Source organism: Miniopterus natalensis, chromosome 12 (assembly GCF_054644295.1).
Source record: "Miniopterus natalensis isolate mMinNat1 chromosome 12, mMinNat1.hap1, whole genome shotgun sequence".
NCBI lineage: Eukaryota > Metazoa > Chordata > Mammalia > Chiroptera > Miniopteridae > Miniopterus > Miniopterus natalensis.
Window position 1 is genome coordinate 36,155,484 of NC_142092.1, and position 22,415 is coordinate 36,177,898.

At 39.2% G+C, this 22,415-nt stretch overlaps 1 protein-coding gene across 2 annotated transcripts in view; it reads right to left on the reverse strand.

Moving 5' to 3' along the window:
- Nucleotides 1–22,415, reverse strand: part of CEMIP2 (cell migration inducing hyaluronidase 2) — a 65,870-nt gene that overhangs the window by 4,692 nt on the left and 38,763 nt on the right. For both annotated transcript variants that reach the window (XM_087822701.1, XM_087822702.1), the window contains exons 13-22: nucleotides 18,117–18,248; nucleotides 16,962–16,997; nucleotides 15,946–16,101; nucleotides 13,295–13,472; nucleotides 11,675–11,890; nucleotides 9,682–9,890; nucleotides 6,232–6,414; nucleotides 3,727–3,946; nucleotides 2,312–2,410; nucleotides 635–789 (exon numbers count right to left, since the gene is read on the reverse strand). In XM_087822701.1, coding sequence (XP_087678827.1) covers nucleotides 635–789; nucleotides 2,312–2,410; nucleotides 3,727–3,946; nucleotides 6,232–6,414; nucleotides 9,682–9,890; nucleotides 11,675–11,890; nucleotides 13,295–13,472; nucleotides 15,946–16,101; nucleotides 16,962–16,997; nucleotides 18,117–18,248 — 1,584 coding nt within the window. The remainder of the gene's footprint in view (nucleotides 1–634; nucleotides 790–2,311; nucleotides 2,411–3,726; nucleotides 3,947–6,231; nucleotides 6,415–9,681; nucleotides 9,891–11,674; nucleotides 11,891–13,294; nucleotides 13,473–15,945; nucleotides 16,102–16,961; nucleotides 16,998–18,116; nucleotides 18,249–22,415) is intronic.

Sequence of the window (22,415 nt, forward strand, 5' to 3'; positions counted from 1 at the left end):
AAAGGAGCCTGGATTCATCTCCCTGCCCCCAGGCAGGCTCTGACCAACTCCAAAAAAGAAATGTTTCTCTCCTGTGCGCCCTCCTTCAGAAACTAACAAAGCAACACTAATCAGACTAGCCTCTTAAAAGAGAGACCACACACTCATCTACTTAAAAATCAATTTACTCTTTGCTAGTCACTTCCAAGTGACCCAGGTGTGACCTCATACACCACAGCCACAGTACACTGCCGTTGGAGGTCCCATCAGAGGGAAAGATGGCTGCAAAGCTAAAACTATCTATAAAAATTGCTTTAAAATGATAATAAGCCTTCTGGGCGAATTGGATACAATGTAGATAAATTTAATACTAAAACGTGGAGTAATGTTCCAAAATATTGAGCTTTTCTCCTTATAAGAACCTTCCCTGTTGGGAAACTTCTAACATCCAAGCTCTTGCTCCTGATAAACTGAGGTTTACGGTGACAAGCAGCTTAGACCACACAGGCACTGATCTGAGGTGAGGAACAGAAACCTTTCGAGAGTCCCAAATGCCCGCAGGTCGAAGGGCAGGTAAGCAGGCCAAAGCTCCGGGTGCAGCCGGTGTTCCCCTTCATGCGGCCTGTTGTCTCCCGGAGGAGCAAGTGTCACCTACCTGGGAGGGACGCCTGTTTTTAAGTGCTCTTCCACGAGACTGACATCAGCAAGGGAGAAAAACTTCTTTCCGGTGAGCCGGAAGGGGACGCTGCAGGCGTCCACGGTGAGCAGGAGCACCCCCGCGCTTCGGAAGGGGAAGTCCGTGCCGTTGACCTGGGGACACAAACAAGCCCCTGCTGTCATCCCTGTTGCAGTATGTCTGGGATGACTCGTCTCTCCAGCTTCATCCCTCTGCCTTCTAAACGCACAAATCAAATTATGTGCAGGATTCAGATTCTACGACCCATTTACTTTTTCTCTGCCAATGTTTGGAACTGTGCTGGGTGCCCCCGGGCTGTGCCTTGCTGGACTTGGCCAGCCGGCGAGGGTGCTCTGCGCAGCGCAAGGCCTGCCTTCTTACACGCACTCTCTCTCGCCGGGGCCAAAGCTTTCTAACTCAGCCATCAGGTGCGGCCTCGATGCTGCAGCTCAGCTCGCACTGGTTCCGAAAATGATATGCCTCTCCATTGGAGTTTAGGCTGGGAACATCAGAGGAGCCAGACTGCCCCAGCTCCTTCGTTTCATCTCCTTTGAAACCAAAGGGGAAACGTGGTAATTTTACCAGGATTTAAGCCACAAGTATATTACTATACTGTATAATTTCCAGTCGTCCTCTTTAAATGAATGGTTTGATACCTTTTCGAGAAAAAGGAGCTTGAAACACATCCAAATATCATTCATTCCTCAGCCAAAAAGGAAGAAAAAAACTTACTAGGCTGGAAAATGATGCAACACTGGATTTAGCCATAGGCGCTGTTTCTGTTTAAAATTAGTAAAATTATAAACTGTACTAAAAGCAAACAGAGGATAAATACTGTCATCACTACCCCTGTCCTCACTTGGGGAAATTATATTGAAATTTTATTTCTAATCACTACTGATCTCCCAGGAAGCGAAATGGCCTTTGAGCTGTGTTTAAATTGCTCTGATTCAGGCGCAGGCCCTGGACCTGGAAATAGCTAGATGGCTAGATACATGCTCCCCAAAGAGCTCTTTATACGGCGGCATTCAGGTCAACCTGGTTTTGGACAGGCCATGTGCCAAGAGCTGGTTACCATCGGCTAATCTGGCTCTTAGCCAAGATTTTAATGCTCAGGCCTATGCTTCCATTAACCCACGTATGAAAGACAACTGACACTTGGTGCCTTCACTTTCCTCATCTGAAAAATGGGAGCCAGGCAACCTCAAACTAAAAGGCCAAGGCAAAATTTTAAAACTCATTTCCCACATTTTAAACAAACAACTTGAAAGCTCCTTTTTAAGTTTCAAAAACCTAAGTTAAACACACTTTTCTACATTTTGATTGCCTGTGGCAATTATTTTTCAACCACAGAGGCCTTTTCTCTAATAGAAATGAAATCTGGGTCACCTGTAACACTATAAGTGAATGAAAAGTAAGGTTAATAGTTTAACATTGGCCTAAAAGTTATCAACAAACACAATCTGAGAAAAAATTTTTAATACATTTACCTAAAAATGTAAGTGTTTAGGAGGTATTTATATCTATTGCATTGCTTGCCACCAATAACCAAAATGTGATTACAAATGAGTGATTGTTGCCAGAAATAACTGATGTCACCAGGATGAAAAGTAAAGGCAAGAAGCTGAGGCAGTGGACACACCAGGTGGTACTCACAGAGATAACAGACGGGTCTCCTCGCTGAGTCTCCACTTTACTGGGTGACTGGAACTGCACGGGGAGGTAGCTTTTATGAGGATCACTAGTAAACACCATCTAAACAGGGAAGAGTGCCATATTTATGTCCAGTGCATCTTCCTCCAAAAGGGCGCCTCAAAATCAACTCAATTATAACAAGCTAGTTTTTTCCTGAACTTTTTATACCTATGTCATGACCTGGAATTCTAACTTTTGATACAGGCTTAGTATGAGAAGGGTATGCTCATTTTCTGGAACAATCCTAGTTTCAAATAATTGTAATCGTGCTAATAAAATCAATTCTACAAAGTTAAGTGTTTTGTATTTACATCTGTGTAAACATTTCATGCAAACACAGTCACAAATCTTTTTAAAGGTCCTTTTCAGCCCAGTTATTCTGAATTGGGACTCATTCGCTCCAGGACTGAGGAAAGAAGTATAGATGACAAATTTAAAAACATGTAGTAGCCTTATGCATTACCAGCTCTAAATGCAATATGCATTCATGTGGCAATTCTTGCTTTAAAAAAAAAAAATTGGCCCAGTGAAAGTCCATCGTGGACACACATCAGAATCCCCAGCAGGGCTTGTTAACACACCGACTGCTGGGTCCGCCCCTGGGACTTCCTGTTGAGTAGGACTGGAGTTGGGCTCAAGAATTCCAGTTTCTCACAAGTTCCCAGGTGCTGCTGTTGCTGCTGATTAAGGAAATCACACTTTGAGAACCATTTCCCTTAACCCATATTAGTTTATATAAAGATAAAGTATTAATTAGGGCAGTATTCACTCTATATACTTCTTTCATACTTGGAATTGATCTGACTTCCTTTGGAACCTCATGCCTGATTTTAGGTCATATTTTGAATTTACTTTCATTGTCCTGGTTTTTCAAGATCCCAAAGAAGACCAGCTAATTAAAAATAAGTTAGGAGAAGCATTTCACTCCCTAACCAGTGTTTGTCCTTTTAATCACAGGTATATATAATAGCATCTGCTTAAAAATTAAGAGTGGCTTAAAGAAAGAAAACAATTTCCATGAGTTGCATTTTCAGAAGAAAAATATCACACTGCCCATGGAACAAAGTATTTTTCTATATCTGACATGTAAACCCAGAAACTACAGTATAACATAATCACATCTGAAAAAGAAAAGATGACAACCAATAAGCCCACAGTCATCCAGGGTAAACTGATGTGTCACAGAGGGAAAGTATTTTTTATAATTTTATAATCTGGACAAGTTTGCTTCTTATGAGCACCGTATTCTACAATGGGCCAAAATTCAGGAGAAACCATGCAGTATCTACAACACAGATGTTTCCAAAAAATGCACCTACTGCAAAGAACCTTTTGACTTTTTTTCAGGCCACAGCCCACCCTTCTTCCTTGCTTACCTGACGGGTCCCGCAGCCTTGACAGGGTCTTGTGAGCCTGGCTGGCATCCGCTTGAGGGCTGACGGCTTTTTGTAATACTGGGGATAGGCTTTGGCCATGCAGTTACTGGTGTCTTTTGAGTCTGTTGCTGCCTGGATTCTGACTCTTTCGCATCCCTGAGATGAACAGTAACTGTGGCCGTCCCTATGGCCTTGCGCTTTGAGATACAAAAACAGCAACCTGCACAAGACAGAAAGCAATCCTTTGGGTGTTAGACTGCCTCTCAAAAACTTTGAAAAATTCCTCAAACTAACTCATAGCCAAAAGGTATATCCCTCTAAGAAGATAAATTTTTCCTAAAGGAAAAATAAATTACAAAACTAATAAAGTTGTTTCTCTTTCCTTTCTATCCTCCTAGGCTCCTAAGTCAAACTCAATACTCCTTTAAAAACTATTTTGATAATCTGACTCAGTCATTGCAGGAGGGATCAAAGTCGATTTCTGATTTGAGTCAAGTTCAACCAGTGATTTGGGAGGATGGCATTTGGCTTGGCTCAAGGATTCCCTGGAAAACTTTACACTCGTGTTGAGTTTAGAATTTGGTAAATTAGTATGGCTTATTCTTTTTTTCTTTTTTTGATTTATAAATCATTTTGGTTTAAGGCACAAAATTCAAATAAAAACAGCAAGTGTGATTTGTTTGGCTTTGAATCAACTAAAAAAGAAATGGTTTCAAATCAGTTCCTGTGATGTTGACTAAGAGCAGATGGGCCTGAGGTCCTTCTGTCTGTACTTTGGCCAAAATCAAATAAAATGAACAATCCCACCGACTCTGAATTATCCTCCTACTGCCAAAATGAATGGAAAAGTAACTTCCAGGCAGCAGTCCAGCATCTGTCAGCAAACCTAGTCCTTCTAAAGCAAAGGAAGTCAAGGTTCTAAAGGACCTGATCAAATGTAATCGATTACTGAAGAGCAAAAATTCACATTTTAATATGAGGTTGATGAACAACGAAAAGTAGCAATTACAAGGTAAAAATCAGCCACTGTCCCAACATGCAGTAATTTTAATATATATACATAAGGAATGACATAAACCTGATTAGCATGTGCCTTTTGACATATAATGAAAACTATCAAAATAAATAGAATTAAAACATCAAAGGCCAAGGGACTCTAGAAATACCCAGATGATGACACATTTCCCATCTTTTTACACATTTAATCATTAATTTGTGTTCACCAGGTTGTCCTTAAAAATTTGGTTGGTCTGTTTATTTTTGTGAAAAATATACTAGGAATGTGGAAGTTCTGTCATGTGTAGAGTAAAAGTCCAAGTAAGTTAAGTCTAATTAGAAACTGAAAAGCAAAGAAAACTATGATTAGGAAAAAAAGAAAAAAGAAAGATTTAAGCTGATCACACTGACTTCTACTGGGGGGCAAATAAGTTGCATCTCACTCAAAGGCTAACAAGGCACTTGACTGAACCCCAACCTCACTCCCCCAGGTGAACTTGCCACCCTCACCCCAGTCTGAGCATTTGTCTTGCCCCAAACATGCCATGCACGGTCTTCCACGCCTCCATGCGCATTGTTCTGGGGACACTTCACTCCTGTCTTTTTCCATCTCCTCCTACTCATTCCTCAAGAGGTTGCCCCACTATCATGCTCTTGGGATGTCACTGGTTACCTTAGGCTGAACTTCAGGGTCACCTCAAAAGGCACCTGAATATCCCACAATAGGACTTTTAGCATTTAAACTCTTCACTCTCCAATGACCTGTTTTACGTGCCCACATCCTTCTATGGACTGTGCATTCGCAGAAGAAATGCCTCTTATTTACATTAGGTCTTTCCTATGGTGCCTAGAAAACGGCATTTAGGGGGGCTATTGGCTTAACGAATGGCTAAGGAGCACACTAGCTGCTGGAAGAGTGCAGGAGATCGAGTCTACCATCACCCAAAGGCTGGGAGACTGTAACTGGGGAAGAGCAGACAAAGCCAACAGACCCCAGGTTTAGAATGAAACAGGATTAGAATTAAATTAAAAAGCAGAAAGGTGCAGCCTAGAGGAAGCTGAAAGCAAATATGCCACGGTTATACAGTGACTCTTCAAAACTCAAGGTCAACTTGAGAGAGAGCCTTAAATGAAAAGAAACATGAGCCTTCACTGAACTATGAACTGTATCGCACGTAAGTAATCATCTTAAAGAGTTGTTATGGGAAAGAAATTAGGTTAAGTTTCAATTGGGCCTACTGGTTCTTTATTGACAAGGATAATTTCTCTCTAAATTGCCTTAATAGGTATATGACAAACATCTTCACTCGATTTCCACTGCCAACTATAATTATGAGTCACTCTAGTCCTCTAAGCCTCTAATCATGATGAGCAGAGAATCACCCAGATCAGCTGCTTGTCTAAAGAGCCATCACATCATAGTCTATTCTTAGTTAGGCTGATGAACCAGTAATTTCACCATTAAAGGGAAAGAGCAATAATTCTCATTCACTGGTTGCACTGAATTACCCTGTGCCGGAGTCAAAATAGAATTTCCTCTCAGACTGCTTCCTCTGCAGTTCTTCCAGTGAATTCACAGGCTCATAATCTTCCATCTTGGATAAAGAACCATTATGCCGCTGCAAAAAGCCAAAAGTAATCTGAAAAATGGTGTTTGACGGATAGCAGAGGCCAACTCGAATCCAGTCATCCCTATCAAGGAAAGAAAATTGAAAAAGGAATTCATATTTGAGTCAAAATATTTTAGGCATTACAGCACATGTAAACGTTAGCCATGGTTCTCGCCTCCTGAAACGTCTGCTGTGTATTGAGCCACTAAGGGTGGAAGTCCCGAGCCCTGAGTACTAATGAACATCCACCTTGAAATGTCAGACAAATTTCTCTTGTCGATATATTTATAACATTCACATGGCTTCCAAAAACTTCTTGGTTCCGACAGGACTTCCAGGCATGTGAAGAAAAGCTGGATAAGATGGACTTTAACACTGCAGGTGGGTAATAAGGTTAAGTGAGATGGTTGGGCATGTAGTAAGATGAGGGAGACACCAGTAGCCTCATAGTGGAAGTGCACACTGGTAAAATCTCTCCAAAGAATTGTTTTGTTCATAAATACACTTTTATCTTTTATGATTACATTAGGATAACTACTTAGTGGTAAAGTTTCTGAATTAAAAATTATGTGTATTTTTAAAGCTTTTGATGCATATAACCACATTGCCACAGTGTTTTTTTCTGACCTAAAATCCCTAGACATAAAATTAATACTTTTTATCATTTTTATCATTTGCTTTTCGTGGAGCATTTTTTAATTGTGGTAAATTTTACCATTTTAGTCATTTTAACTCAACAGTTCAGTAGCATTACGTATTATATTCAAAGGTTGCACAACCATCACCACTATCCATTTCCAGAACTTTTTAATCATTCTAAAGAATTTTTAAACAATATGTAACAAGGCCTTAAAATTGTTCACATAGGTTTCACCCACTAAAACCACTCAGTAGGTGGGGATGCAACATTCCAGCAAGGACACAGAGAAGCAGTAACAAGCATCATAGGAGAAGAGTAATGCTTCCGTGTAGAGCTTGTGACAGAGACCTCACGTCTCAAAATGCGAGCATCCACCACAATGTTCCCCGATCCTCGAAAGTGACCTATTTAGAACTGACTTCCTGCATGTTCTGTATCCAGCTCTTAATTTCAGTTGTACGTTTTAAGAGCACTTGGACAAGTCAGAGCTTTAATGCAAACCAAAATGTATTTTAAAAAATATGTTCTCTGTGGTATATTTATAATAGCAAAGGAGGAGTGGGAAAGGAAAAAAACAATCTAAATGTTTATGGGGGAAGGAAGTTGTTAAGTAAATTTTGACATATCTACATGCTCAGAAAACACTTGAGGGTAGAGAGAGAACACTGTAAATGTTTATAATGCCTCATCCTGTTTAAGAGAATTATAGGTTATTTCAATTTTATGTTTTTCTGTATTTTCCATATTTTGTTTAATGAATAAGTCCAGCTTTTATAACTTTTAAAGTGTTATTTTCAGAAGTGGCACTATGACAAAATCTATGACCTCTCTATATTACATTTGGAAAATAAGACTGTCCATCTCTTCCTCTTGCCCCTGCTCGTGATGTAATTTTTACAAACTTTCAGCTAATTAAACAAGGAAAGTTTGGCTGAACTTCATGCTCATGTGGATTTTTGAAACTTCTGGGTTCAGCCTTTTTTTCCACTTTAAAATGTTTTTACTTGGGATTTGTTCAAAAGTTATGCACAACACTGACAGAAGCCTGCATACCATTTGTTGTAGTATCTCACCTAAGATTCATAACCTGCCAGATATAAGTTTTTGGGTTAGCGATCACTCTTAAATATTTCCCGTAAGCCCTCTCCAACCTTATTTGTTTCTTTCATTGACTGCTCTGCAGCTCACTGACGGGAGTGATAATATCAGATTGGCTTTTAGAAACCTCACTCTGGACACAACGTGGACTAAGGATTGGAGATGCAGGGACCAAGCAGGACCCAGACAGGAGATGATAATGGACTAAACTCAGCCACAAACAGTGGGGGTGGAAAGAAGTGGAGAGATCAGAACAGCATTAAAGATGTAGAACTAACAGGGTTTGGTCACTGGTGAGATGGAGAGATGAGGGAAAAAGAAGAGATAAAGAAGAGCCCTGGGACTTTTGGCTTGGTTGACTCAGCAGGTGGGGGTGCAACATTCCAGCAAGGACACAGAGAAGCAGTAACAAGCATCACAGGAAAAGAGTAATGCTTCCCTGTAAAGCTTGTGACAGAGACCTCACATCTCAAAATGCGAGCATCCGCCACGATGTTCCCCGATCCTCGAAAGTGACCTATTTAGAACTGACTTCCTGCATGTTCTGTATCCAGCTCTTAATTTCAGTTGTATGTTTTAAGAGCATTTGGACAGGTGAGAGCTTTATGACCAGTCAGATGAATAAGCCATTTCAATATTTCAGGTACATATCTGAACAGTTTCGTGGAGTCCCGTGGGTTAACCACCACACATATCTAGACCAATTTAACTCTGCCTTTCAAAACAGTCCCATCACTCCTTTCTAGTTTCATCTCGTCAGTTCCCCTGACACATCCTATACTCCCATCACACTGCATCTGTCAGTCCCTGAGCAGAGCTAGCCCTTCCCCAACTCTGTTGCTCTTGTAACAAGACAGATCATTGAGTATCACTTTCTCAGCACAGCCTGGCCCAACTCCCTGAGGCAGAATTAGTTGCTTTATCTTTTGTCCACTAAAAAATAGTATTGGTTTATTGATTTTCTTGAGTTTTTTCTACCTGTACACTGTGAGTTCCTGGAGGGCACATACTTTTCTCGCTTATAATTTTCTGACACACAGTAAATGCTTGAATAAATTAATATACAAATAGAGCCTCTGATTTTAAGTCATACTATTAGGACAGACAACTGAGAAATCAAGAAGCGATAGAAAGATGCTTTGGGACAGGAGTGGCAAATACCTGGCATTCATGCTACACTCTTCCACCTCTTACCCAGAGCAGATGTTACTAATCAATCACACCACTCTCTCTCTCAAATTTAAACTTGGCCTCAAAAACCATTTTCTTTTCTAGGTAACCAAGTGCTTAGTTGGAACACTAGGTGAAACTTCTCCCCATCCCAACTAAGGGGAATTAAAGTATTCAGCAGACTATATATATAAGAACCTATTGTTAAATGGCTTTCTGTACACAATACCCTGACCACAGAGACACAGAAAAAGCTTTTAATGAAAGGATTCAATTTGTGTAATCTCTTAATTCCATCCACATAAAATATATAGTCTCCCCACAAGAGGAAGGAAGTACAAGCAATCGGCATTCAGTTGCTACAAAAGAGATGAGTTCTTGTTTCTCTCCACTAAATTCCTACTTGCTCAACTATGTGAAAGAACATCAATGGAAACATACTTGTTGAAATTTATGAGGTAAAGAAATACAGTCTTGGGTGCCGGCCCGTTCCAGTGGATGGTGTAGCCCTTCTCCAGCATGATCACAGGCTGGTACTGGGGAAAGGCAGCCTTCTGGTTAATGCCCCGAAGCACCATCGGATAGGATGGATACTCATCTCGGGTGATGGTCATTGTCAGATTCTGAGTGCTCCATGTCTGCACGTAGACCTTCAAAACATAAATGAAGAATCACGGGGAAGAGCATGAAAAAGTAAAGAGCTAAACAAACATTTCCAGCACAAAGCCAAGTGTCTCTAGTTTCAAGAGAGAGATTCTGTGATCTGTGCCAGACTAAATGAGTAGTAGCCAACTTCGTCCTAAGCCACACTTACAACGAAGCCTGCTTGAAGCGAAATGGTAAAAACAGACCATGTGTTCTGCTCGCCAAGACCGTCATCATCTCTTCCACCACAACGGGCCAGCTTATTCATCAGAATATAAAACCTTTGCGGCTTATGAAGCCTGTCAAAGAAATCCCTCAATCTGAAGAACACACGTACAAGAAATTAGTAACTTAATGTGAAAATGGATACCCTCTACTCAAATCTGAGAGACTTTCCTCTAACACAGGAGAGGGAAAATGTAAATCTCTTGGAGTTTGGGCCTTCAATTTTCCATGACCTACTTCAGCCCAAGAAGTCATTTTTCACCCCTTCAAAAAAAAAAAAAAAAGGGCTTATAAAGCACTCTGCAAAAACTGGAAAGATATATTAAACTGAAACAAATTTGAAAGTTCTGAATTTGTTCCAGTGGCATGAGCCCCTCGCTGTGCCAAAACAAAGCCTTCTCTCAAAACAAACCTCAGAACAATTTCCTAAAACGAACGAGTATCGCCCTGGCCAGTGTGGCTCAGTGGGTTGGGTGTTGCCCTGTGCACCAAAAGAGGTTGCTGGCTCGATCCCGAATCAGGACCCACGCCGACTTGGGGCACGACCCCCAGTAGCGGGCATGCAGGAGGCAGCTGATCAATGACTCTCATCACTGACATTTCTATCTCTCTCCCTATCCTTTCTTCTCTCTCTGAAATCAATAAAAACATACTAAAAAACAAACAAACAAAACAACATTGTTGTAACTTAGACCTCTGCTCTTCAAATAATAATTGCAGCAAGCACTTCACTATGTGCTGGGTCATGGGCTAAATGCTTTATGTATATTTACGCTTTCTGTCTTCACAACAGCCTCGTATGAGAGGAGCCAGTATTATCCTTGCTGTGCATAGGCAAAGTAGTTAATTAACTTGCTCAACTCACATTTAAGAAAATAACAAAGCCAGGATTCAAATCCAGGCAGTCTGGCTCAAGTATCTGTGCTCTTAACACACTACCTCCCAAATTAATTCATCCTCTTACACTGGGCATCCAATTAGTAAATGCATACTAGCTTAATGTTTCCAAAGAGGTGTTTCCCAATCTATATTATCCCCTTCATATTTTCAGATATATTATATCATAATATAATTAAAAGAATTTCCTTGAATTCTTGTCCATTCGTTTCCAATTCCCAGCTCTGTCTCTGGGAACATCTCACTTGCCATGTGATACTGATATTCTGCTCCAAGAGTCAAATTCCCATATTTAGTAGAGATAATGATCCTGAAAGCAAAGAATAAAGCTTTCTCTCTCTGGAGGCAGAGCTGTAGCAAAAACCGGCCTAAGACTCATGAAATATAGGTTCTCACCCCAACTACATGCCAAACATACTTAACCAAGGGCAAATCATCTCGCCTCTCTTGGACTCACATTTCCACATTGGTTTGGAATGGGGGAGCTTGAAACAAAATTCTGTGAGCCCATGGTTCCTACTGAATTTTTTCTTTCGCTTTTTTTTCCTAAAGAAAATCATGCTTTGGAAAGTACCAATCAAGCTGAGGAGCTGAAGAGCACTCCTCCCAGAAGCAGTGACCTCGGGAGCTGGGAAGGAAGCAGACATCCTAAAGCATCCTGGCCTACCTGGGCGTAGCTCCCACTGCAGATCACCGCGTTCCACCGGGTAACATTTACACAGCTAGGATGGCGGATCAGGTAGTTGTCAATTCTTCCCACGTAAGCGTCCTTGTATCCTGTCACAGAGCCATCGATGTCATGGAATATGGAGTTCTTGTCACCGTCCAGCTCACAATCTTCAAACCAGGGGCCAGGCTTTCCAAAGAAGACATTCAGAGAGACCTGATGACAGTGAAAAACAAGGACATCATTACAAAATGAGGGCTTCTGCCGTCTTAGTCAGCACCCCCTGCAAGGACCCTAAGGCATAGTCATTTCAGCTGCTTGGAGAATAAAGCAGCTCTAAGTCACAGTTCATAGTTGTCAACTAAGACACCCAGTCAATCAAAGTTGTCTATGAATTATGATATGCTTGGGTGGGAGGGATTTCCAAAGCCTTGTGGAGTTCAAGTAGTAAATGTGAAACTTCATCTTTGGTGGTTTCCCTTTCTTCCAGTTAAAACTATTACCTGCTCTTTAGACAAAACTAATCTGCAATAAGAGAAATTCAAACAGTTGTGGGAAGGGGAATTAAGCAGTCATACACTTTTGTTAAAAATTATAAACTTTACACTTAGGATCTGTGCATTTCCCTGTATGCAAATTATACCTCGATTAAATAAAAATTATAAGCTCTAACTTCCAAGCTGGTTAATCATTTTATTTCTCTGCAAGTGCTTTAGTTACTTGTTCATATGCCTCCCCCCTACCAAAAAATAATTACAGTTCCTAATTAAAACAGTCTAATTATTGCCTTAGTGTGAAAAATCAAGTATTTAGAACAGGGCCTGATATATCATAAGCATTTAATAAATGTTAGCTATTAAAATTCCATTAAGTTCCTTCCCTAGTAGCTTCCCTGGTCTTACAGGAGGAATTCTACACAGCATATAATGACGTCAGTTCAATATTTCTCCAAAGATAAGTACAGGGAGAAGGGCTGAGCACAGGTCACCCTCTGTCAGAAGCTAGGAAAGCCCTTCAATAAAAAGAATTTGTTTCACACCACCTAGTACTCCTCTTCTTTCCCCACCTTTTCTCCTGTAGTTCCCCAGAAGACTAGCACCAGACAAGTAAAATTCCAGGCAGATTCCAAATCTCTTCATGGATCATTGCACCGAACTTCCCAAAACCATGTCCTCTTCTTCTTATGAAACACTACCATCCCCACCCCCATGTCATCACTTTACATTATTTTCCTTTTCAAGAGATCTCTTGAATGTTAAAAAAATACCCCAGGTCACATGGGACTTCTATTCTCACTTTGAACTCAATGGGACAGAGTGAATGAAATTTAAGAGTTTCTTTTCCATATATAGGGTGTCCCCCAAAAATGTATACACACACTTTGAATTATTATAAAGGCAGTGTTTATTAAAATACATTTCATTTTCATTTAACAGCTATCAGCTACTATTATAGTGTGTATACATTTCGGGGGAATGCCCTGTATTTTCTCTCCCCAGTCATAAAGTTCCTTCCCTAGTAGGAAACAAAATCCTTTGTTTCTGTCTTTGTCTTTGGGAATGTGCTACCCCTCCTTCTTCCACCACAGTTACTATGTAGAAACCATAAGAACATACTTACATGTGGACCAAACTTTACAAGGGAGATGTTATTTCTAGGGGTTATCTGCCAGGAATTCTTCATGAGGAAGCCAATAGCGCTGGTATACCTATCTAGAGTTGGCACATATTTTTTGAAAGTGCACCTGGTAAGATGAATGGGCCCATCATAAATCTGAAAGCCTCTAATTGGAAATGTCCTGTTGAAATACAAGATTTTGTTTAATGCACATGGGCCCGTCCCCTTAATAGCACTTCACTTACATACTTGTTTTATAAATACAGCTGAATATTCTGTATATACAAAACACAATTCTAGAATACAGTGGTAACTAAGACAAGATACCTGATTAACTGAAATATACACTGTAGTTGGAAAGGCAAAAAGGAAAACAAAGGATAATTACAGATAAGTGCTATGGAGACAGTAAGACATAGTAATACATTAGGTTGGGTAGGAGAGATGCTATTTTGGATAGAAGGGAGGACTCTCTGAAGAGGTGACTTTTGCTTCCTTGAATCAACCAGTTAAGACCTTTTATTTGGTAACTCATATTCTTTAGTTTTGGTTCCAAAATCTCTAACATGAGAACAAAAATGAATCTGTGCTTAGAGAGAACCTCCTTTCGAGCCTCTAAATCAGGGGTGGGGAACCTTTTCTCTGCCAAGGGCCATTTAGATATTTACAACATCATTTGTGGGCCATACAAAATTATCAACTTAAAAACTAGCTATGAAAAAGCTCCTAGATTTATTGAATTTCGAGTCCTGGCATGCAGTTGCCTTGGCAGGGCCAGACCAAGTGATTTCTTGGGCTGCATATACCCAAGGGCAGGACATTCCCCACCCCTGCTCTAAATGATAGTAATAAGGTGAAATGATATATTTAAAAGCATGAACGTGTAATTCCTGAAGGCTTACAATGTCAAAAGGTCTAGCTAGGTTGAGAAATTAGTTTTAATTTCCCTCCTTTCCAATCAAACACAAACTCCTTAATTACATATTATTAACCATAATTAATGTACAAAACCCCTAATATTCTGCATCCCTTAGGTTTCTCCCCTATTAAATTCTTTGGTGGCATTGCAGAGGATTTCTATAGCAACTAATTAGTTGAAAACTTGGCAGTGTTTTACAATATATGCTAGCAACAAAATCAAATAGCCTGGCTAAAAATCTATGCATCTGCATGTATTTCTAAAGATATATCCCCAAATGGTTCTCTGCCACAGAAAAGGTAGCACAGACACAGTAAAATAAAAACTGGGTCCACTGACCAATGAAGAAACTGTTTTAGAAAATCCTCCTTAGCAAGGAAGCAATAAACATGTTAAAATAAAACTGGAGGTCAATGTAAAAAAGAATGAAATTGACTTGGCTGCCCTAATACTGCAGCCCACAGCCCAACCAATAGAGGTATTTTTTCTTTAATCTACACATCAGAAGAGGCAGCTATAGCCTAATGTGAAAAGCACAGCACTGAAGCCAAAGCAACAGGGTTTAAATCCTGCTACTTCCATTAAGTTATTTATAAAGTGGAATGATGACAATACCTACCCTATTGGGCTCTGTGAGGATTAAGTGAATAATAAAGTATTTAGAAGAGGGCCCGATACATCATAAGCATTTAATAAATGTTAGCTATTAAAATTCCACCAAGTTCCTTTCCTAGTAGCTTCCATGCTTCTACTCACAGGAGTTCTACACAGAGTGTAGCATAGAATGACGTTCCGCGTTTCCCCAGCGACAAGCACCAGGGGAGAGGGCCAAGCACAAGTCACCCTCCGCCAGAAGCTGGGAAAGCCCTTCCGCCAACCCTCACGGCCCCCGCCCCATCCCCCTGACCCAGCCCAGCCCAATGTCCAGACAGAACGTATAACTAGGGAAACGGACGCTTCATGAAGTCTGGCATCAGCTCTCAGGCACGGCCTTCCTTTTGAGCACTGTTTTTCCTCCAACTCATTTTCTCACCAGTAAGACAAGGACAACCATAAACAGTGTCTCAGAACTGAGGATGGATTAATTAGTTAATAGTTCCCCAAAAGCTCTGAAGAATCTTTCTAATGCTAAGTGCTATTTTAATGACTCAGATTATTTTGACAGAAAGCATGCCAGAAGTCTTCCCCCGTGCCCCCAACAGCATCTGAAACACTTAATTATGCAGCGTGGTTAGGTTTGGAGTCAGCTTTGGCATCTATCAACCCTTATTTTCTAGGACTCTTTTCAATAGGTAATTTCCTTTTTCCAGTGGCTATTTCTGAAAACCAACATCACAAATTGAGGGAAAACTGACCTAATGTCACAGTTTATGGTTTGGCAACTTTCTGTGGCTCAAGAAAGAAAGAAAGGGAAAAAAAATCACCAGCTTATATAAAGCCTTAACTAAGGAATGAAATAAAAATTTAAAAAAAAAGATAGGTTCCTTCGTTATAAAATTATTAATGAAATCTATAAAGTATTTACTAGCTAATGCTCCAGGATTCCAGAGGCCAATACACAAATACTAACAGTGACATTAACAATAATAACAATTGTAATAGTAATGAGATAAGGTGGGGAAAGTGTCACAGTGGGAACCAGTCATCCAGAATTATTACAGAAACTTCCATAAGGATTAGGTCTTCATTTATTGTCCAAATTTAACACTCACTCAACTGCTAAAGCAATGCTTACCTATTCCTGGGTAAGGTCCGAGGCTTCTGGTCTATTCCTCCCAGGCCTGCATACTTGTTCTGACCACCCAGAAAGCCGTAATTCCTGCTCTCTCCAACAAAGAGAGATTCAGATACCTCCTGGCTGGAACCTTCATCACTTGGGAAGCTTCCGTCACTGTTAAAATGAGAATCATCATTAACCACCCAGCTCAAGGAAATTTATATTGACCCTCAAAGGAAAGCAAGCTGTAACTCAAATAGCTAAACATTTTCAAAGCAGCCAGTAGCTTTTACTAATACCTATGGAATCATCAGAAAGCGCTTCTAAACTGTGAAGACATCACATATAAATTAATACAAATTAATTGTATTTGTAAATTAGTGGTCTGCGAATTGGATGAAAACAAATGAAATTTAATTTAGCAGCAACAACTGATTATTTTAGTCTCAAGAAACAGCACTGGGAATGGGGAGAATAAACTTGCCCTGAATATGATGGGTGACAAGTATGTCAGATGGCAATGAGGAGAACTCGCCCAGGGAATAGCATACAACACAAAACGTTCAGTTCTCAATGACCACTGAGAGATCTGACCAATGTCTAAGAAAGAAAATATTTAATGTGCTCCCAGTTTTTACGCCCTTCCTCTTTATTCCCATACATTTTAAGATCTTTAATCTAATGCTCACATGTTTTCTTCTAAGCAAAAAAACATAATGGGTCTACCCTTCTGTGGAATTCCAGCTCTAATAACCTAATACTTTGGTATGATTCCAGCTCTAATAACCTAATACTTTGGTATGAATTCAATTGATCGTTCAAAACGTGTTTTTGACCCTCTAGTGGTATCAGAAAGCAGGTGCTAATGTTTTGTGTTTTTTAATGCTAATAAATGGTTTAACATTTCTGGTGTGTTATCCAAAAAAATTTTTTTTTAAATAAAATCAAGGGTTATTTTACCTACACCTTTAAAATAATGAGAGGTAAAATATGAATAAGTAAATCAGAGAAGTATTTTTAAAGTAATTACAAACCTGGCAAAGGTTAGTCCTATTCCATTATCTGCAAACCTGTTAAGAAAAAAGAGATGAGGGAAGATTTTAGTTTACCACATCATGTAAAAGGAGATATTCTTTCAATATTTAATTGTCACTAAATCCAGGAGGTTCCAATGTTTACTCTCCAAGACCACAAAACTAAGTTTTACTCCCCAGTAACTAAAAGCACAGACTCCACAGTGAAGGCACCTGGTTCAAATCCCAGCTTTGCCAATTGCTAGCTGTGTGACCTTGGGCACATTACTCAACCTGACTCTCCCTCAGTTTTCTCACCTATAAGTTAAAATAATAACTTAACCTTCCTCATAGGATACTTAAGAGCATTATACACATACTAATTAATTTCAGCCATTTAGAACAACGCCTGCCACATCGTAAGCAGCATATAAGTGTTAGCTAGAATTACTCTTTTTATAACTATTTTAAAAACAATTAGGTCATGGTAGTCTCTTTAAAACTTTTCAACATTAATACCCAAGCTATTTCTACAGATTTAATATAATATCAAATTTTTTGCATGATAAAGGGCAGAGATGATGATAAAATGCCAAGAAGCTAATGTCAATGCCAGTCAGAAGAAAAAAAAAAGTTTTTCTAGACTCTTAAACACCAAATCTTAGCTCAATATACATCAGACTTCTAAAATTATACAAATGGAAAAAAGTGAGACGCTTACTGCCTCAAGTCATGTTAAGACATAAGTCAACACACTTATTAAGGTGGAATTCACAACTTTTGTTTTGAATGGCAGTAAAGGAGCATCAAAAAAACTTTGAGTTTCCAAGAGGAATGAAAAAAATCCAGCTAGTTTCAAAATCTTTATTTAGCTCTCTGACATAGACCCTGTTTGTTATATAAAGTGAAATTCCCGGTTTCTGTTCAATCTCATCAAAAAATGTTCATGTCACCAGACAAGTTCAGTTCCAATAAAAGCAGCCGAATGAGACGATTCCAAACATTTGCAGTCTGTTGGTGCTAACATACTTCCTCAGAGCCTGTCCTGTCTATTAGTAACAATAATATGATTCCAGAGCCACCACTGTACTTTCAGTCTACTGGGTTTTTCAAAACAGACTTAGCAAAATAAACACATCAGTGTCATCAGATAATAACTTTGAAGAGAATACCCACGCTGAATTCTGGACGACAATGTCTCCCCCTCTGACCCAAGCTCCATGGTCATTATTTTTAAAAGCAATGAGCCTGTCAATTAAAGCAGCAACACGTGGCTTTTCAGGGTCACCATCCTGATGAGGCCGAAACCTTGGGGTTGGGGGGGAAAAAAAGACTTTTAACAAATAAAAAGCTATTCACAACTGTAAGCTTGAGTGTCAAAAAGATTTAAATTTGACTGAAACCAAAGAAGTAAAAAAAACCTCTTAAGACACAACTTAATTATCTGTATTTCAAATAATGGGAAAAAATAATTACATTTATTTATATAAGTTTATGTAAATGGGAATTGCTTTCATATCTTATTTTTTTAAAATCAACTTACAGACTAGCCATTACAAAACATTATAAACACTAAAACCATTAAAAAAACAAACAAGCAAACAAAAAAAAATCTCAGACCAGGAAAAAAGGCATGTTTTCACAAATTCTCAAGCTCCGTGATACTAATATAAACTTACTGAATAAATTATTCATATATTTTAACATACATATATTTGAACTGAAAAGTACTATTTGAGTTGTGTGCTGGTGAAATATCTTAGATATAAAGACAAACTGGGGTTAATACATTAAAAAGGCCTAAATTTAAAATACATTGTATCTAATCGACTTATTAATTATAAAGACTAAATTTTACCTTTGCTTTGCCTTCTAAAACATTTACTAGGATCTCATTGAAAAGGTCAAAAAAATTGGTGTCAAAACTGTCCTCTGTAACAACTCAAGTAAATAACACCATAAGGCCACTTATTTTTTAGAAAATCGTTTCTAAATCTTACAAAACTTCAGGGAGGTGGGGGGGATGGCAGATGACTAAACAGCTTTTCAAAACCAATTCAGCAAGTTGAGCTTTTCATACAATCAAGAAACATCATTTGTACTCCCAGCTGCTGGCACACAGTAGGTGCTCACTAAACATGTATGCTGGGAAAAGAAGCTATGCACAGAGAAGAGCAAGTGCAAAGATCCTTAGGCAAGAGTGAGCTGGCACATTTAGGGAACAAGCAATTTGCTGGAGAGTAAGAAGCCAGGGGGAAGGACAGAAAGGTGGGCAGGCACAAGCAAGGATACAGTTCTTTATTCTAAACGCAACAGAAAAAACAGAGAGTAGAATGGGACTAAGCAGGAGAGGGGGAGGTGACGGCCAAAGGGTACAAAGTTTTAGTTATGCAAGATAAATAAACTCTAGAGATCTACCACACAGCATAATGCTTAGAGCTCAAAATACTGTACTGTAGCCCTGGCTGGTGTGGCTCAGTGGTTGGCCATCATCCTGTGGTACAACAAAAGGTTGGTGGTCCAATTCCTGATCAGGACGCGTGTCTAGATTGCGGGCTTGATCCCAAGTAGGGGGTGTGCAGGATGTAGCCAATAGATGTTCCGCTCTCATACTGATGTTTCTCCCTCCCTCCCTCTCTCGCTCTGCCCCCTTTCCACTCTCTAAAAATCAATTAAAATATTTTTTGTAAATACTGTATTGTATACTTAAAATTTTCTAAGAGAGTAGATCTTATGATAAGTGTTCTTATCACATACACAAAACAAAAGTTTTCTAAATTTAAGAAATAATAATAATAAAAGAGGTAGGAGGAAACTCTGGGAGGTGATGGACGGGTCTATGGCCTTGATGGTGGTAATGATTTCATGAATGTGTACTTATGCCCAAACTCATCGAGTTGTATACATTAAATAGGCACAGCTTTGTACATATTATCCACACCTCAATAAAGTGAGGGAATAGATAGAAACATATACAGACAGAATATAGATAGATGTGATGAAAAGTCACCAGGAACATGGAATCAGGGAAGTGATATGACCAGATTTCATTTTTTTTAAAAACTGGTCACTAGCTGGCAGTTGGTGAAAGAATTATAGAGAATGGACTGTAAAAAGACCAGCCTGGAAAGTATTATATCCACCCTTAGATTATATATATAACCCCTTAAACAGCTCTAACCTAAGGGGTAAAGAGTCTGACTTGGAGCCATCACCCACTCTTCTGGCATTGTAGTTGCTGCCAAACTGCTTTGTAGTCATTATATAATATCAAGCAGATGGAAGAGTTCTGGAAAGAAAACTACACAATGTTCTAAAAGAAAGCCAAAAAAAAAAAAAAGTACCAATAAAACATTTCATTCTCTGGTATAGTCGTCTCATTTTTTCTGAAATTCCTATCTATATAAATCAATTGGTGACCATTTCCTTGGATTCCTTGTCTTTTCATCCCCTACTTCACTTGGTGTGCAAAAATTAGTCAACTTTCGCAATTTCTCATCACCCCCATTTATGAGCTTTCAGTATCCCTCCCAACCTTCTCCCTTAATTGTACTCTGCTTTAAATGTACTTGTTGGTTCTCATGCTGTTTCACTTTTAGATGGTATTTCCCAATCTCAAATCAAGAATTTTCTTGAGTTAAAATTTCCCATCTTTGGATTCCTGTAATTTCACATCTTGAAAACACAAGGAAAGGCTCATCTGATTAACTATTGAGTCAACTTTCCCTGTAATGAACAGACTGAGTATCTTCTGGATCCCATGGGCCTGATGTTTAAGTCACTGGCTGGCTTATTACTCACTTGTGTTAGAGTTTTATCATTTTTACTCATGTCTGGATTACATGAATTTATGTGGGCATATTCTATACATGAGCTTAAATGAAATTAAATGTATACACCAGCTGCCAAATGTCTTGTTACACTCTTCTATAATCAGTTCTTTTCAATAACAACTTTCAAATGGAGTCTAATTCCTTACCAATATGTATGCAGACCCATAGACACAAACAGTGTGGTAACAGCCAGAGGGAAGGGGGGACGGGGACTGGGTGGAGGCGGGCAAAGTGGGGGGAATGGGGGCATCTGTAATAGTGGCAACAATAAAAATAAAGAAAAAAAATGTATGCATTTATAAACTGGTAAGAGAACTAATACAGAGCAGAGGAAACTTACCATTATCATAATATCATATACACATACCCTGTAAAAAAACTTGGGCTATTAATGATAAATTCTTTTATTGGCAAGTCTAATTAAAATATTAATGGATTTTGAAATATATTTCTTCATCCATTCATTCATCCTCACACACAATTTTTTTTAAGGCAGAGAAGGGGGTCAATTTTGTTGTGTTTGGGATTTTCCTATTAATACTAACTTAGCAATGTACATATACCAATTATAATGAACTCTTTAAAACTAGACAGTAGTAGTGACTAGCAAAGATTTCTTTGTGTCAAATAACATTGCCCTCTTGTTTCATAATTTGTCATCTCTTTGTTCTTTTTTCATCTTTAGTTTATCTCCTCTAGTTTTCAATTTCATATCTTGCTCAGCTGCAAGATAGAGAGTACCTTGTGTTTAATTTAATAATGCCCACAGTTTTGCAGCTTCTCAAATGCTGTCTAATCATTGCTTTAAAATATTTCAGGCTCAAATTGACCTTTAAGAAATCCTGATGAGTAATTTTACTAAGTATACTTTCCCCAGTTTTCTCCTGACCTCATGTCTCATTACTGTGTCACAAGCATCCTGCCTCACACCTAAACTGCCTCACTTTACAGTGTGGCTCCTAATGAGCAAGCCTGGAGTCCTTTTCTTAAATGTCTGTCAACAGACCATGGCACTCATTCGGCATCTTAAGTTGGTCAATCAGCTTGAAGTATGAAAAATAACATTGACACAGTTCCTACTGAAAAGGACTCTAAGTTGCCATCTTTTCCAGAAAACTGTATTTCTTTCTTTTATTTTGATTGTTAACACTATTATGTATGTCCCCTATTCACCTCCCTTTGCCTACCTCCACCCAGCCCCCGCTACTCCTCCCCTGGACTTCACCACTCTCGTCTGTGTCCATGAGACATGTATATATGCTCTTTGACTACTCTCTTCTTTTATCCAGTCCCCCCTCCCTCCTCCCCTCTGACCTCTATCAGACTGTTCCATGCATCCACGCCTCTGGTTCTATTTTGTTCATCAGTTTATTTTGTTCATTAGATTCCACATATAAGTGAGATCATATGGTATTTGTCTTTCTCTGACTGGCTTATACGCTTGGCATAATAATCTCCAGGTCAGAAAACTATTTCTATTGGAGACATTTTATTTATTTTGGCTCTCAAATAGCATAGAAAAGAACTTGGTTGAAAGGCTGATCCATATCCCAACCACGTCCTGTGGTTATAAAGGAGAGTAACACAGAGCCCAGCTATGATGTGAATCTGAGACTACGAATGACTAAACCAGAACTAGCTG